The sequence below is a fragment of the Delphinapterus leucas genome, chromosome 3 (assembly GCF_059928025.1).
Source record: "Delphinapterus leucas isolate spDelLeu-1000000601 "Yukka" chromosome 3, BTC_Dleu_Yukka2, whole genome shotgun sequence".
Classification (NCBI taxonomy): domain Eukaryota; kingdom Metazoa; phylum Chordata; class Mammalia; order Artiodactyla; family Monodontidae; genus Delphinapterus; species Delphinapterus leucas.
The window spans coordinates 31,122,079-31,137,362 of NC_143131.1; the positions used below are offsets into that span (position 1 = coordinate 31,122,079).

At 37.7% G+C, this 15,284-nt stretch overlaps 1 protein-coding gene across 3 annotated transcripts in view; it reads right to left on the reverse strand.

Annotated features, from left to right (window-relative positions):
* Positions 1–1,121: 1,121 nt before the first annotated feature.
* The window catches only part of LMBRD2 (LMBR1 domain containing 2), a 63,282-nt gene continuing 49,119 nt past the window's right edge, over positions 1,122–15,284 (reverse strand). For 2 of the 3 annotated variants that reach the window (XM_089908759.1, XM_022599316.3), the window contains 3 exons: positions 12,117–12,222; positions 7,610–7,739; positions 1,122–6,676 (listed from right to left, as the gene is read on the reverse strand). In XM_089908759.1, the coding sequence (XP_089764885.1) occupies positions 6,616–6,676; positions 7,610–7,739; positions 12,117–12,222 (297 nt within the window). In that variant the 3' untranslated portion in view covers positions 1,122–6,615. The remainder of the gene's footprint in view (positions 6,677–7,609; positions 7,740–12,116; positions 12,223–15,284) is intronic. The other variant, XM_022599327.3, reaches the window with a different exon arrangement.

The following is a 15,284-nucleotide window of genomic DNA, read 5'->3' on the forward strand; positions in this document are numbered from 1 at the left end:
TTCAACAGAGGTTTGTAGTTTTCTTCACATAGATCTTAGATATATTTTATTAGATTTATACCTAAGTATTTCATTTTGGGGGGTGCTAATGTAAATGGTATTTTTAATTTCAAATTCTACTTCTCCATTGTTGGTAAAAGGGAGAGTGATTCACTTTTGCATATTAATCTTATATCCTGCAAACTTGCTATAATGACTTATTCCAGGAAGTTTTTTTTTTTTGTGGTCAATTCTTTTAGTTTGCTACATAGATGATCATATCATCTGCAAACAAATACGGTTTTATTTCTTCCTTCCAAACCTGTATATCTTTTATTTCCTTTTCTTGTCTTATTGTATTAGCTAGGATGAATGTAAATGGTGTTGTGTTTTTAATTTCAAATTTCCATTGTTCTTTTTGGTATATGGGTAAGCAACTCTCTATTTCCTTTGTCAGCCCGGCTAGGGTTTCATCAGTTTTATTGATCTTTTCATACACTCAGTTTTTGGTTTTACTGATTTTCTTTATTGTTATCCTGTTTTCAACTTCATTGATTTCTGCTCTAGTGTTTTTTTTTTTAATTGGAGTATAATTGCTTTACAATGTTGTGTTAATTTCTGCTGTACAGTGAAGTGAATCAGCTATATGTATACATATATCCCCTCCCTCTTGGACCTCCCTCCCCACCCCCCATCCCACCCACCTAGGTCATCACGGAGCACCGAACTGAGCTCCCTGTGCTATACAGCAGGTTCCCACTAGCTATCTGTTTTACACATGGTAGTGTAATTATGTCAAACCTAATCTCCCAGTTCATCCCACCCTCTCCTCCCCCCTCCCCGTGTCCACACATCTATTCCCTACATCTGCGTTTCTATTCCTGCCCTGCAAATAGGTTCATTTGTACTATTTTTCTAGATTCTACATATATGCATTAATATATGATATTTGTTTTATAACAATTATTTATTTTAATTATAAACACAAGATAATGTGGAACCTACAGTATTGAATTATTTACCTTAAAACATTTCTTTTGTGATACCTGTTAATAAATTTGTAAGGAACAAAAAATGCCTTAGTCTACTGAAAAGAGTTTAATCTCAAAGGTAGTATGAAGTAAAACACATAATCAGCAAAATTCTTAGTAACTTGTAGAAATGTACTTTATTTCATGCAAAGCTACATAATTTCCTATATTTTAACAGCTAATCAAATAAACATTTCAAAAAATTCATTACATCGCAATAAATTAAAATACTACAAAGCAATTCCAAGTCCATGAGTTTGTCAAAACCAAACTAAGAGAACATTATGCATAGATAAGGCCAAAGATGCTAACTTACTTATAGGTAGCACTTTGCAGGTTTGTTCAAATACATATTTAGTGAGAATCTGCAGAGAAAAATAGTTACATCTACAACCCATTAGTCAGAAAGGAAAACATCTGCCATTACATACCAGGTAGTAGTAGCTGATTAAAGATAAATTGGCATCATGCACCAAAAATGAACATAATGAACATTTTGAAAATTATGATCAGATGCACATTTGAAAGACTTATCTTCTATTCACCTAATCCACTGAATTAGATAAATAACAAGTACTTTATTAATGCAACACAGAAATTAGGCATTTGGTATACTTTGCTTGGGTACTGGTATATATAAAAAGATACTGAAGAGATGTAGGAGTATTTCAAACTCATACTGGACTACTGAACTTTAGAGTATTGCCCTAAGGAAATAGGTTCTGGGCAGAACTTATTTGAGAAAGATTTTTAAACTACTTAAAAGCAATACTACAATTACTTACAAATACATTTTATAAAAATTAAATATCAGAAGGTAACAACATCAATATTAGAGCTCTTTTTTCAATGCTATAATTTATAAACATATATATGAGATTACAGTAATTTAAAAGACAGTTCCACATGTTCTCTATCTTCTAAATGAGAAAAATCCTTCAAGTTGTGTTCAAAATATGGACAAAGCAAATCCACTGGATTGCTTTAAAAAAAAAAAGAAGTCTCTCCCCTACAATTTGGTGTACTAAGTAGGGAAGATGCTAGCCAGCATTCTTTTGAGAAATACAGCTCTAAGTGATTAGGTTGATAAGATTTATGTCAATAATATCAACTCAAAATGGTGTTGTACAGTCAGATGAACAAATTATGACTATTCTCCCTATGTCTGCCACAGTAAACCATTCTTTCTACCCTTTTGCACTAAGTACAGTAAAAATCTCCTTTTGCAAAATACTGTGAGATCAGGATAATCACAAAAGAAAAGATTTTCACAGGAAAAAAGGTTAATTCTCACCAGGAAGTGTGTTAAAAACAAAAGTCTTTTAGGATATCTATGAAAAGAGGAACATGCCAATATTCTTGCTTTATTAACAAATTTAAAATTGTGATCAACCTCAATGGACAAATCTTTTGAAAGTGAAAATAAAATGTTAGGAAAACCAGGCTGAACATGAAAGGAATTAGGGGTGAGGGTATGTTCCCATTGCAATGGGACTGGGGATGGGGCAGGGCTAGTGGCTGCTCTGATGGTGGAGACGGCTCACAGGACCTGGTCTCCAGGAGTTAGTACAGGGGATAACACTGCCTAGTCTTCCAGGTCTCTGAGCAGGAAAAAAGTCAGAGTTGGAAAGAAGTACCCCACACAAAGGGAATTCACAATTCAGAAGGCTTCCTGTAACCCTCTCATATTGTTCCAACCTCTCTTTAATGAAAACTTTGACAATGATGTATATTATTTACGAACTCCTTTTCATAAAAAGAGGCCTCAAGGTTCTTAATGTTTTGGGTTTGTTTCCTTGTTTTGTTTTTAACAATTACTGGTTTTGGAAGTCTAATTTTATGCTAAAACATTTACACTGAGAATAATTCATTTTACTGAAGTGTCCTACTTAGTGGCGAAAAAGACAACACACTGAGCTAGCATCCATCACATTTACATTCAGATGTTGCTTAGTTGTCTAGCAAAATCTGTTTCACTACTTTAAGTGCAATACTACTATTCAAGTAGTGGGATCTGTAGTAAGAACCTTCTGAGTGCACTGATCATCAAAAACAACTGTACACAAAGAACAAACGGAAAAAAAATCTGTCAGCACATTAGAAGTCATACTATACAGAGAGGCTTCAGATAGGAAGGAAGGTATAAAAGGAATGAAGGGAAGAAGGAAGAAAAGAAATGAAAGATAAAACTCTAAATTCATTTACTTCTCAACATTTAGAATTTAATACAATACAATCCATTGTATTTTGGAGATTCAAGTATGTTAAGAGTTTTCAGGGACATGTTTTGCCTCTTAGTGCAAATATATTTATCCCTGTGATTTTTCAGGCACTGCCCACACAAATCACAAGTATAAAACTCACATTACTGAACAGTGAATTATAATTATGGAGAGTTTATTTTTCCTTTAAAATAGTAATCAACACAAAAATCAAGAACATTCTCTAAATCTACTAAAGGTATAAAAAAATGAGGTTTGCTATTGTACATCAATGAATCTCTTCATTGATATTCTAAAATATACTTAAAAAACACTCACACTGACTTTCATATCCACATTTAATTTCATTTGGGCACACAACCAGCATAAATTTAAGAACTGATAATCTAATCAAATAGTAGTGTCCAAAACCAAATCAACTGGCAGCATTTTTTTAAAGAAAGTTTCGATTGTCAAACTCTCTGATCTATTCTTTATAAATGAAAAACCCTTGAATGTTCTGATTTAGCCCTTGCCACTCTTGTGAAATGAGGGCCTCTTGCGTGATGAAATTATTCCAAAGCCCCTGCGTTCATTTGGTAAGAGAACAAATTCTAATAATTAGGTTTATTTTAATAATGATTTTTACAAAAGTGCTCTATTGATAATAAGAAATTATTGATGTAGTAACAAAAGTTAATTAGCAACTTATAGATTCATGAAATTAATAGATTATTAATTGTTATTTTCTGCAATGGTTATTTTGAACTACTGGCTTAGAATATCCTTACCTAACATTATTTAGAAAAATAATTTAGAAAATTTAACCAGATATCTATTATTATGTAAGAAACACCTCAAAAGGTAATTGCCAGAAGTAATTCTTCAAGAAACGTACTTTGCATGTAGTGTTATGAATTTAGTAGTAACGTTTTGCAGTAGATATCATTATATTTTAATAAGCTTCTCAAAACAGAAAACTTTTGTTCTTATTACAGTTTTTTACAAGGTGGCTTAATGAACATTAACTCATTTCCCCAGCAATGAACTCTTAGTCCTCAGGGGTTAAATCATTACCTTCTAAACACAAATTTACCTAGCTAGGTAATCTTCCTATATGATCATATTTGAAATCCTGTAAGATAAATTCTGCTTAAAAAGTTGAATACTCTGGATCACTTAAACAACCAAAAATTATTTTGGAAATAACTCAAAAGTTATTATAATCATAAAAAATTTAACAATAAAATAAAGTAGTACATTCCTTTACTTATTTCTATCAATATATCTTAGGGTATTATAAGTTATAAAAGTAACTGGATCATTTCTTCTCTTTTTCTGCTTCTATTTCTACAATAGCATCTGAGTTTCATGATAAAACCTGATGAGAAACAACATTATACTTAAGGAAAATATTCCAAAATAAACCCAAAGACTGAATAATAAAACAATATTATTTTCAAAGGATTTTGATTAATTATTCCCAAAAGAGCTTTTGCTCTGGGAACTTGTAAGCTTCTCTGTAATAATAAGAAACTGGACCCCTTCCTGGGGTGATCCTTTTCCCATCCACTATTTTCAAATAACAAAACCAGCACAGCTAACAACTTATTCTGTCTTTTTAAACGCCACCATATAAACATCAACTCAATACCCTCACAATAGCTTTGTGAGGTAGATCAGTAGGTAAATAGCAAGAGTCCTCTTCATTTTGAAAATGAAGAAATTGAGGCACTGAATGGTTACATGATTTGCCCAAGGTTTCAATGGTCAATCATGAAATTTCAAACAGTGTTAAATTATCTCTGCTCCTGGCCTACTGCTCTCTAACCATGCTTCACAATAAAAGGCTGTGTGTGTGTGCTCTTAAATAAGCAGTCTATATAATCTTTGATTGAGAGTAAAATCTATCCATTGATATTTTAAAAGGGATCTAATCTCAAAGTTCATAAAAATTTAAGAAAATCAGATAATTAGGATGATACACTATTCCTCTCAGTATATGCATAAAACTGTGGCTTTTAAAAATTTAAATGATAACATTACGAAAAGAGGAAAATAAAACATTTAAATATGATTCAGGGAAAAACTACCCTCAAGAAACATATAATCAAATTTGACTATATAATTCATCTTCAAACTGGGCCACTACTAAAAGTTACGCGGGATAATAGGTGTTAAACTAAGACAGCCATGGGCAAGCTCAAGTACAGTCACCACTGGGTGAATCCAAGGTATGGATTCTCAGAGTTGCAAATATTTCAGGGACATAACTCTCTCCAAACATGTTGTGCTCAACTATAGTCACTGTGAAATAAAACACTGAGGATTTAAAATATAATACCTAACTTTGGCTTAAACACAAAGTTTAAAAAATTCAATTTTAAATAATAACATGTTTAACCAACAAGTTACTACACATCTCCATTCTCAACTAGTTTTCTGTTTTCTATAAATCATAATTTAACTGTTAGTAATAACAGTAAATGGATTGACTTTTTACCTTTGAATAACCAGATATTGTTTTACAAAAGGAATAAACAGGCACCTTTCAAAAGCAGAGAATTTTGTGGGACTCTTTGGTTATTAAAACCCCCCACTATTTACCATTAATAATTACGATTCTCCTTGAATGGAATAATCAACTCAAATCAATATGCTAAATGACAAAGGTGAACACCTCTCCCTGAAATGAAAATTTTACAAAACAATACCAAAAGCATAAGACAATTTCCAGTTACCACCAAAGACTGAAAGAATACACCACCTGATTATAGTACACATGCTGAAGATACAAACACTATCAGTTGAAGGATAATCTTAATTATACATGCAAAAACCTAACTAATTTGCATACAGTATTGAAAAAGAGCTTTCTACATTCAGTTATGTCCGGTAAGTAAGCCATGTTTTAAGACATGGGTTTTGTAAATATGGTTGTTATTGAGGTGTCCATCTCTTTGAGAAATAAAGGGTCAACATACTCTTTAGAAACAGAAAATATGTAAGTCACAATAATAAAACTGTATAATATTATTCAGTTATAACTATGGCTTCCTTGGACCTTTGAAACAACTTTCCTGAAAAAAATTTATCTGAAACAAACTGAACTACATGTTTTCAACATATACTGATCTTAATCATGAATTAAATCCTTCCACTGTAACTGTGCTTCTAAGGCAGACACTTCAAGAATGGTATGTAACAAACCTTATTAGAAAAGATGATACTCTATTCAATGAGCAATAAACTATTATTACTAAGATCCCATTAATTTTTAGTGCCTTTTTTATCCTGACACTTTTCACTAAGAGTTCAGTGTAAATTCTAGGGCATACAGATGTTCATAAAGACTGAACTTATGTGTTGATCTTGGTTAGTTATTCCATATATTCTTACAGATTTTAAACATCATCAAATATTCGGCTGCGAGACATTGAGAGGTATCGTCCACCAGGCTGATACCTGAAAGGTGGATAAAGAAATGATCCAAGGCATCAAAAATAAAGAAGGAGAGAAAAACAAGGACACATTATAAGGAAGTGGCTACATAATTTGTAAGAACTGTAAAATCTATTCAGTAGCTGAAATCAGGAACTTTGCCAAGAATGTTATCCCAAAGGGATTTACCTAATTATAAATCAACCAATGACGGTTTTAGAGCCTATGACATATGACACATATGGCGGGGTGAGAGATGTAAAAAGAAAGGAGTGGGGAGATGTAAAATACATCATGGAACTTAACAGATTTAATAACTAGATTGTTGAATATAAATAGAATATTCTTTTTGCTATTTATAGGCAATACTATAGCAAATATCTTCATGCATATGATGATTTGCTTTTGTTTAATTATTTCTACATAGTATAGTAGCTAAAAGCACAGACTCTGTAGCCAGAGTCCTGGGGTTTAAATGCCTGACTTTGTCATTTACAAGCCGTGTGATCCTGGGTAAGTTACTGAGCCTCTCTGGATGCAAATTCAATTGGACTTACAACCATAAAATACAATTACTGTTGTTAAAGTGCTTAGAATAGTGTGCCACCCAGTTACACCTATGTAAACTATTGCAAAATACGATACATTTCATAAACGGGATTGTCAGAAATAGGCATATAAATATTGTTAAGATTATACCAAATGATTTCAATTCTTTTTTGTTATTTATCATACTAGTAGTAGTTTGCGAAGATACTAATTTCAATCACCACCACTAGATGCTATAATTTTTTAAATACAAAAGCATTAGAAGGTGTTAAAAGGTTTCAAAGGTTGCTTAATATGCTTTTTATTAGTAGTAAAGATGAATACTTTCCTTATGTTTATCTCGTCAAGTCAGAATGTTATTAAAATTTCAGAGGAATGCTGGAGCCAAAATGATAAGCTGGAACTTACCTTCCTGATTCAGATTCAAGAGGATCATCAGTGAATGTTTCTGCATTAAAATCCAAAGGTTCTGCATCTTGGAGGAGTTCTATTCGGTCCCTTTCAGTCCTATTATTAGCCCTGGTATATTTGGATGCTGCTGCAAAAGAAGAAAAAAATGTCCACTTTCTATTGTCTATATGGGTCACAGTCTATGGACTCATGGAGAGAAAAGTCAAGTTTATAAAGGATGTGAATTTTGATTGTAAAGACAATATTAAGAAAAGATAACTATGTAGTTATCCTAAAATTAGATTAAAATGATTGATAGTATGATAGAAAATAACAAGGAAAAGTTCTCCCTTGTATGTAGTCTAAGCTCAGAAGCAGCTATAGTGCAAAGACTCAATATGAATCAGAATTAGTATTTAACTATGGTATCATAACAGTGAAATTGTTCATAATCAAATTAAGTTTCAGCTGGTTGCACACTGAATACAGGGGGTGCTACATCTCACTTCTCGGCTAGGATTTTAAGGTGTAATCAACTCAAACTCTTCAAAAAAGGCCTGAGTCTTTTTCCCATGAAGCAATAGTTTAGGGCAGTAATGTCCAACAGAAATAAATTCCAAGCCCCGTATTTACTTTTTACTAGTAGATACATTAAAAAAGTAAAAAGAAATAGGTGAAATTAATCTTAATATATTTAATTTACCTCAGTATATACAAAATATTATCATTTCAATATGGGGCACCAGCTACACTGCAAATGCTCAACAGCCATATGTGGCTAATGGTTACCATCCTGGTCAGCACAGATCTAGAGAACTAATCCCTTCTCTACGTGAATGGGGTTTACTTCATAAACAACCTAAATTCTCACAATGTTATTTTGAGCAGCTCAACAGCTTCAAAAATCTATAATATAGGACTTTTTGAAAATTTAAGGCAAGCCAATTCTCTCATATTTTTGTCATCTTGGACTCTGCCCTTTACCGTTTCTCTCATTCATTCAGCAAATATTGGTTGCCTACCACATGCCAGTTTCTAACTCATCATCCTAAGGCTTTGTGTTTCCTCTTCTCTTAACCATTCTCCATACTCCCAGATCTCTGCATTCTGTTAACTCCAAATCCATGATAAACTTCCAAATCTCTTTGTAGAATCCTCCCTCTATTTTCTAGCTTTAACTGAAACTTTAGTTTTCTCCTATTTCTTCTACACTAAATCTCATCCAAACACATCCTTTCTTCTTTATCTCCAGGGTCATCTCAAGGGTGCTTATTTCATGCCCTCATCATTTTTTTTTTTTTTTTTTAGTTTCTGCTTCACAACAAAATGAATCAGTTATATATACACACATGTTCCCATATCTCCTCCCGCTTGCATCTCCCTACCTCCCACCCCCCCATCCCACCCCTCCAGGCGGTCACAAAGCACCGAGCTGATCTCCCCGTGCCATGCGGCCGCCCCCCACCAGCCATCCACCCCACGCTTGGTAGTGCACATATGTCCATGCCCCTCTCCCGCTTTGTCACAGCCCACCCCTCCCCCTCCCTGTATCCTCAAGTCCATTCTCCAGTAAGTCTGTGTCTTTATTCCTGCTCTACCCCTAGGTTCTTCATGACATCTTTTCTTTCCCAAATTCCACATACACGTGTCAGCACACGGTATCTGTCTCTCTCCCTCTGACCTACTTCACTCTGCATGACAGACTCCAGGTCTATCCACCTCACTACAAACAGCTCAATTTCGTTTCCTTTCATGGCTGAGCAATATTCCATTGTATATATGTGCCACATCTTCTTTATCCATTCATCCGATGATGGACACTTAGGTTGTTTCCATCTCTGGGCTATTGTAAATAGAGCTGCAATGCTACACTGCAGACTACAAAACAAATATACAAAGGAAGAAAGATCTCAACAGAGTGATAATTATGTGAATTAGGTGTCACTGTAAGTGTCCATCATCGGATGAATGGATAAAGAAGATGTGGCACATATATACAATGGAATATCACTCAGCCATAAAAAGAAACGAAATTGAGCTATTTGCAATGAGGTGGACAGACCCAGAGTCTGTCATACAGAGTGAAGCAAGCCAGAAAGAGAAAGACAAACACTGCATGCCAACACATATATATGGAATTTAAGAAAAAAAAATGTCATGAAGAACCTAGGGGCAAGACAGGAACAAAGACACAGACCCACTAGAGAAAGGACCTGAGGATATGGGGAGGGGGAAGGGTAAGCTGTGACAAAGCGAGAGAGAGGCATGGACATATACACACCACCAAACGCAAGGTAGACAGCTAGCGGGAAGCAGCCGCACAGCACAGGGACATCAGCTCGGTGCCCCGCGACCGCCTGGAGGGGTGGGACAGGGAGGGCGGGAGGGAGGGAGACGCAAGAGGGAAGAGACATGGGAACATGTGTACATGTATGGCTGATTCGCTTTTGTTATGGAGCAGAAACCAACACACCATTGTAAAGCAATTATACTCCAATAAAGATGTAAAAAAAAAGAGTGGAGATCTGTAAAGAACAGACTTGTGGTTGCCGAGGCAGGGAGGGAGGGATGGGTTGGGAGTTTGGGGTTAGCAGATGCAAACTATTATATATAGAATGGATAAACAACAAGGTCCTACTGTGTAGCACAGGGAACTACATTCAATATGCTGTGATAAACCATAATGGAAAAGAATATAAAAAAGAATGTATATATATATATATATATATGTATAGCTGAATCACTTTGCTGTACAGCAGAAATTAACACAACCTTGTAAATCAACCATACTTCAACAAAAAAAACAAACAACTAGTGGATATCTGTGAAAACTGTAAACCAGGGTGACTGAGGATATACTTTCATAAAATAGAATATACTACAGATATGGTTGTCTTTGTTCAATTCTACAAGTCTCCACTGAGCAGGTACCGTATGCCAGGCTTTGGGCTGGGCTCTAGTGATACCACGGTGAGCAAAACCAGGTATGGTCCCTGTTCTTACGGAACTTAACAATCTAGTGAGGGAGATGAACCATGATCAAATAACGACACAAATGTAAAATGGTAACTCTGATGTGTGTTTAAGAGTGTCACCTGTTAGTAACCACGATGGTGATCTGGCCTAGTCAGAGAGGTCTGGGGAAGGTTTTCTGAGGAAGCTCTGGGGGTGAGATCTGCAAGGTGACCAGGAGCTAATGCGGTGAAGAAGGGCAGGAAGAGCATTTCAGGCAGAGAAACAGCACAGGAGAAGGAATGCTGTTTGCTTGAGGGAGCAGAAGGCAAGGTGTGCTTGGAGCAGAGAGGGCCGGGGGAGCATGGGGAAAGATCCAGCCTCACACGCAGAAGGGCTTTCTGTAAGAATGGAAAGTCACTGTACAGTTTTAAGCAGAGAAGTGATATGATCAGATTTATTGGTATAGAAGAGCATTCTAGTTTCCCTTGGGTGAATGAATAGATTTGAGAGGGAAACAAGAATGAATGCAGAGGGAGCCCTCATCATTTTTTGACTGCATTACTAAAACAGACACTAAACTGGTTTCTGTCTCACTTCCCTGGAAATCATGCTTTATACAGATGTCAAATTCATCTTCCTAAACCAAAAATCTGAGCATGCTTCTTTCCATATTGAAATCTTATCTTTGGCATAAAATCTAAACTTCTAAGCATGATAATACCTGTTTCCCAACTATCTCTGCAGCCTCGCCTCTCATCAGGCTTTTCATACTTTAGGCTCTAGTCATAGAGAAAAGCCTACATTTCCCCAAAGGTTCTCTCATGTCACTCATTCTTCCTTCTGCCTAAAACCCCTTCACCTGGCTAAGTACTGCTTATTCCTAAACAGTACTTCTTTATAACAGAAATCTGTTCCCAATAGAGAATTCTTTTCCATCCTCTGAGCTGAGTTCTCTCAGCATCAGGCATGCACCCTTACACTCTCTCCGCATCCCTGCATCTCCCCCAAAGACAAACAACCTCTGCCTTCTACTCAGTGCTGGATCCTGGGAATTCGCATTCCCAGAAGCAGATGGCAGGGTCAAGGATGTGGGGAGGTTTCCTAACCCAACCGACTGACCAATGTCTTCTGCCTGATATCAGTCCCTCACTAAATTATAGGCAAACCAAGGATGGAAGTTATCTTCTCTGTATTCCTGTATTCCTGGGAAAGTACCTGATATATATGGGTCAATCAGTAACTTATTATAAAAATGACTGAACAGCCTGAAAAACATCTAGGTAAACAGAAATCAGTACCTGCCTACAATGAGCCTGGGATAAGTACTATTATTTAGGTAGTGTAATTACAACTAATCACTTGATGTCCCAGATGTCTCCTTCTCCTACCAGAATGCGTATTTGAGTTTCTCCTTCCTCTCATACACTGAGGGATGAAAAAAGTAAAGTCACTGCAGAACCACATTTATAGTTCTCTAAAGGCATTTCTGGATGGGTAACTAATCCTCAGTCTCTATGCAAGCAAGCATAAGAAAAAAATTTCTTAGAAAACTAGACAATAAACTACTTACATCGGTTGGTACTAATATCTGAGAAGTTTGATTCTTTTGGGTCAATATGAACATTTCTGTTTCTAGTGGAATCTTCTCTACTGTGTCCATAACGTTCTTTCCATTCCTAGGAAAGAAAAACAAACGATTATATAACATAAGAACATACAGTCAGAAAATAATTCATCAGTGATAACAGATTTAGATTACATATGCAGAGTAATATAATCTAATTCTTTTTCATAAGGAATTCATCAGATAATCACTATAATTAGCACAGTGCCTTTAGAAATCATAGATAGGGAGAGAGGGGGAAGATGGCGGAAGAGTAAGATGCAGAGATCACCTTCCTCCCCACAGATACATCAGAAATACATCTACATGTGGAACAACTCCTACAGAACACCTACTGAATGCTGGCAGAAGACCTCAGACCTCCCAAAAGGCAAGAAACTCCCCAGCTACCTGGGTAGGGCAAAAGAAAAAAGAATAAACAGAGACAAAAGAATAGGGACGGGACCTGCACCAGTGGGAGGGAGCTGTGAAGGAGGAAAAGTTTCCACACACTAGGAAGCCCCTTCGCGAGCGGAGACTGTGTGTGGCGGAGGCAGGGAGCTTCAGGGCCGCGGAGGACAGCACAGCAACAGGGGTGCAGAGGGCAAAGCTGAGAGATTCCCGCACAGAGGATCGGTGCCGACCGGCACTCACCAGCCTGAGCTTCTCTGCTCACCCGCCGGGGCGGGCGGGGGTGGGAGCTGAGGCTCGGGCTTTGGTCGGAGCGCTGGGAGAGGACTGGGGTTGGCGGCGTGAACACAGCCTGCAGGGGGTTAGTGCGCCACAGCTAGCCGGGAGGGAGTCCGGGGAAAAATCTGGACCTGCCGAAGAGGCAAGAGACTTTTTCTTCCCTCTTTGTTTCCTGGTGCGCGAGGAGAGGGGATTAAGAGCGCTGCTTAAAGGAGCTCCAGAGACGGGCACGAGCCGCGGCAAAAAGCGCAGACCCCAGAGACGGGCGTGAGACGCTAAGGCTGCGCTGCCGCCACCAAGAAGCCTGTGTGCGAGCCCAGGTCACTCTCCACATCCCCCTTTCGGGGAGCCTGTGCAGCCCGCCACTGCCAGGGTCGCGGGATCCAGGGACAACTTCCCCGGAAGAACGCACGGCGCGCCTCAGGCTGGTGCAACGTCACGCTGGCCTCTGCCGCCGCAGGCTCGACCCGCACTCCGTACCCCGCCCTCCCCTCCGGCCTGAGTGAGCCAGAGCCCCCGAGTCAGCGGCTCCTTTAACCCCATCCTGTCTGAGCGAAGAACAGACGCCCTCCAGCTACCTACACGCAGAGGCGGGGCCAAATCCAAAACTGAACCCCGGGAGAGAACAAAGAAGAAAAAAGGCCAGCAGCCTCAGGAGCAGCGGATTAAATCTCCACAAACAACCTGATGTACCCTGCATCTGTGGAATACCTGAATAGACAACAAATCATCCCAAATTGAGGAGGTGGACTTTGAGAGCAAGATTTATTTTTTTCCCCTTTTCCTCTTTTTGTGAGTGTGTATGTGTATGCTTCTGTGTGAGATTTTGTCTGTATAGCTTTGCTTTCACCATTTGTCCTAGGGTTCTATACGTCCGTTGTTTTTTTGACTTTAAAAAAATTGTTTTTCTTAAAAATTTTTTTATTTTCATAACTTTATTTTATTTTACCTTACTCTATTTTCTTTTATCCTCTTTCTTTCTTTCTTTCTTTCTTTCTTTCTTTCTACTTTTTCTCCCTTTTATTCTGAGCCGTGTGGATAAAAGGCTCTTGGTGCTGCAGCCAGGTGTCAGTGCTGTGCCTCTGCGGTGGGAGAGCCAACTTCAGGACACTGGTCCACAAGAGACCTCCCAGCTCCATGTAATATCAAACAGCGAAAATCTCCAAGAGATCTCCATCTCAACACCAACACCCAGCTTCACTCAACGACCAGCAAGCTACAGTGCTGGACACCCTATGCCAAACAACTAGCAAGACAGGAACACAAGCCCACCCATTAGCAGAGAGGCTGCCTAAAATCATAAGTCCAGACACCCCAACACACACCACCAGATGTGGACCTGCCCACCAGAAAGACAAGATCCGGCCTCATCCACCAGAACACACGCACTAGTCCCCTCCACCAGGAAGCCTACACAACCCACTGAACCAACCTTAGCCACTGGGGACAGACACCAAAAACAACAGTAACTACGAACCTGCAGCCTGCAAAAAGGAGACCCCAAACACAGTAAGATAAGCAGAATGAGAAGACAGAAAAACACACAGCAGATGAAGGAGCAAGATAAAAATGCACCAGACCTAACGAATGAAGAGGAAATAGGCAGTCTACCTGAAAAAGAATTCAGAATAATGATAGTAAAGATGATCCAAAATCTTGAAAATAGAATAGAGAAAATGAAACAAACATTTAACAAGGACCTAGAAGAACTAAAGATGAAACAAGCAACGATGAACAACACAATAAATGAAATTAAAAATACTCTAGATGGGATCAATAGCAGAATAACTGAGGCAGAAGAACGGATAAGTGACCTGGAAGATAAAATAGTGGAAATAACTACTGCAGAGCAGAATAAAGAAAAAAGAATGAACTGAGGACAGTCTCAGAGACCTGTGGGACATTAAATGCACCAACATTCGAATCATAGGGGTTCCAGAAGAAGAAGAGAAAAAGAAAGGGACTGAGAAAATATTTGAAGAGATTATAGTTGAAAACTTCCCTAATATGGGAAAGGAAATAGTTAATCAAGTCCAGGAAGCACAGAGAGTCCCATACAGCGTAAATCCAAGGAGAAACACGCCAAGACACATATTAATCAAATTGTCAAAAGTTAAATACAAAGAAAGCATATTAAAAGCAGCAAGGGAAAAACAACAAATAACACACAAGGGAATCCTCATAAGGTTAACAGCTGATCTTTCAGCAGAAACTGCAAGCCAAAAGGGACTGGCAGGACATATTTAAAGTGGTGAAGGAGAAAAACCTACAACCAAGATTACTCTACCCAGCAAGGATCTCATTCAGATTTGATGGAGAAATTAAAACCTTTACAGACAAGCAAAAGCTGAGAGAGTTCAGCACCACCAAACCAGCTTTACAACAAAGGCTAAAGGACCTTCTCTAGGCAAGAAACACAAGAGAAGGAAAAGACCTACAATAATA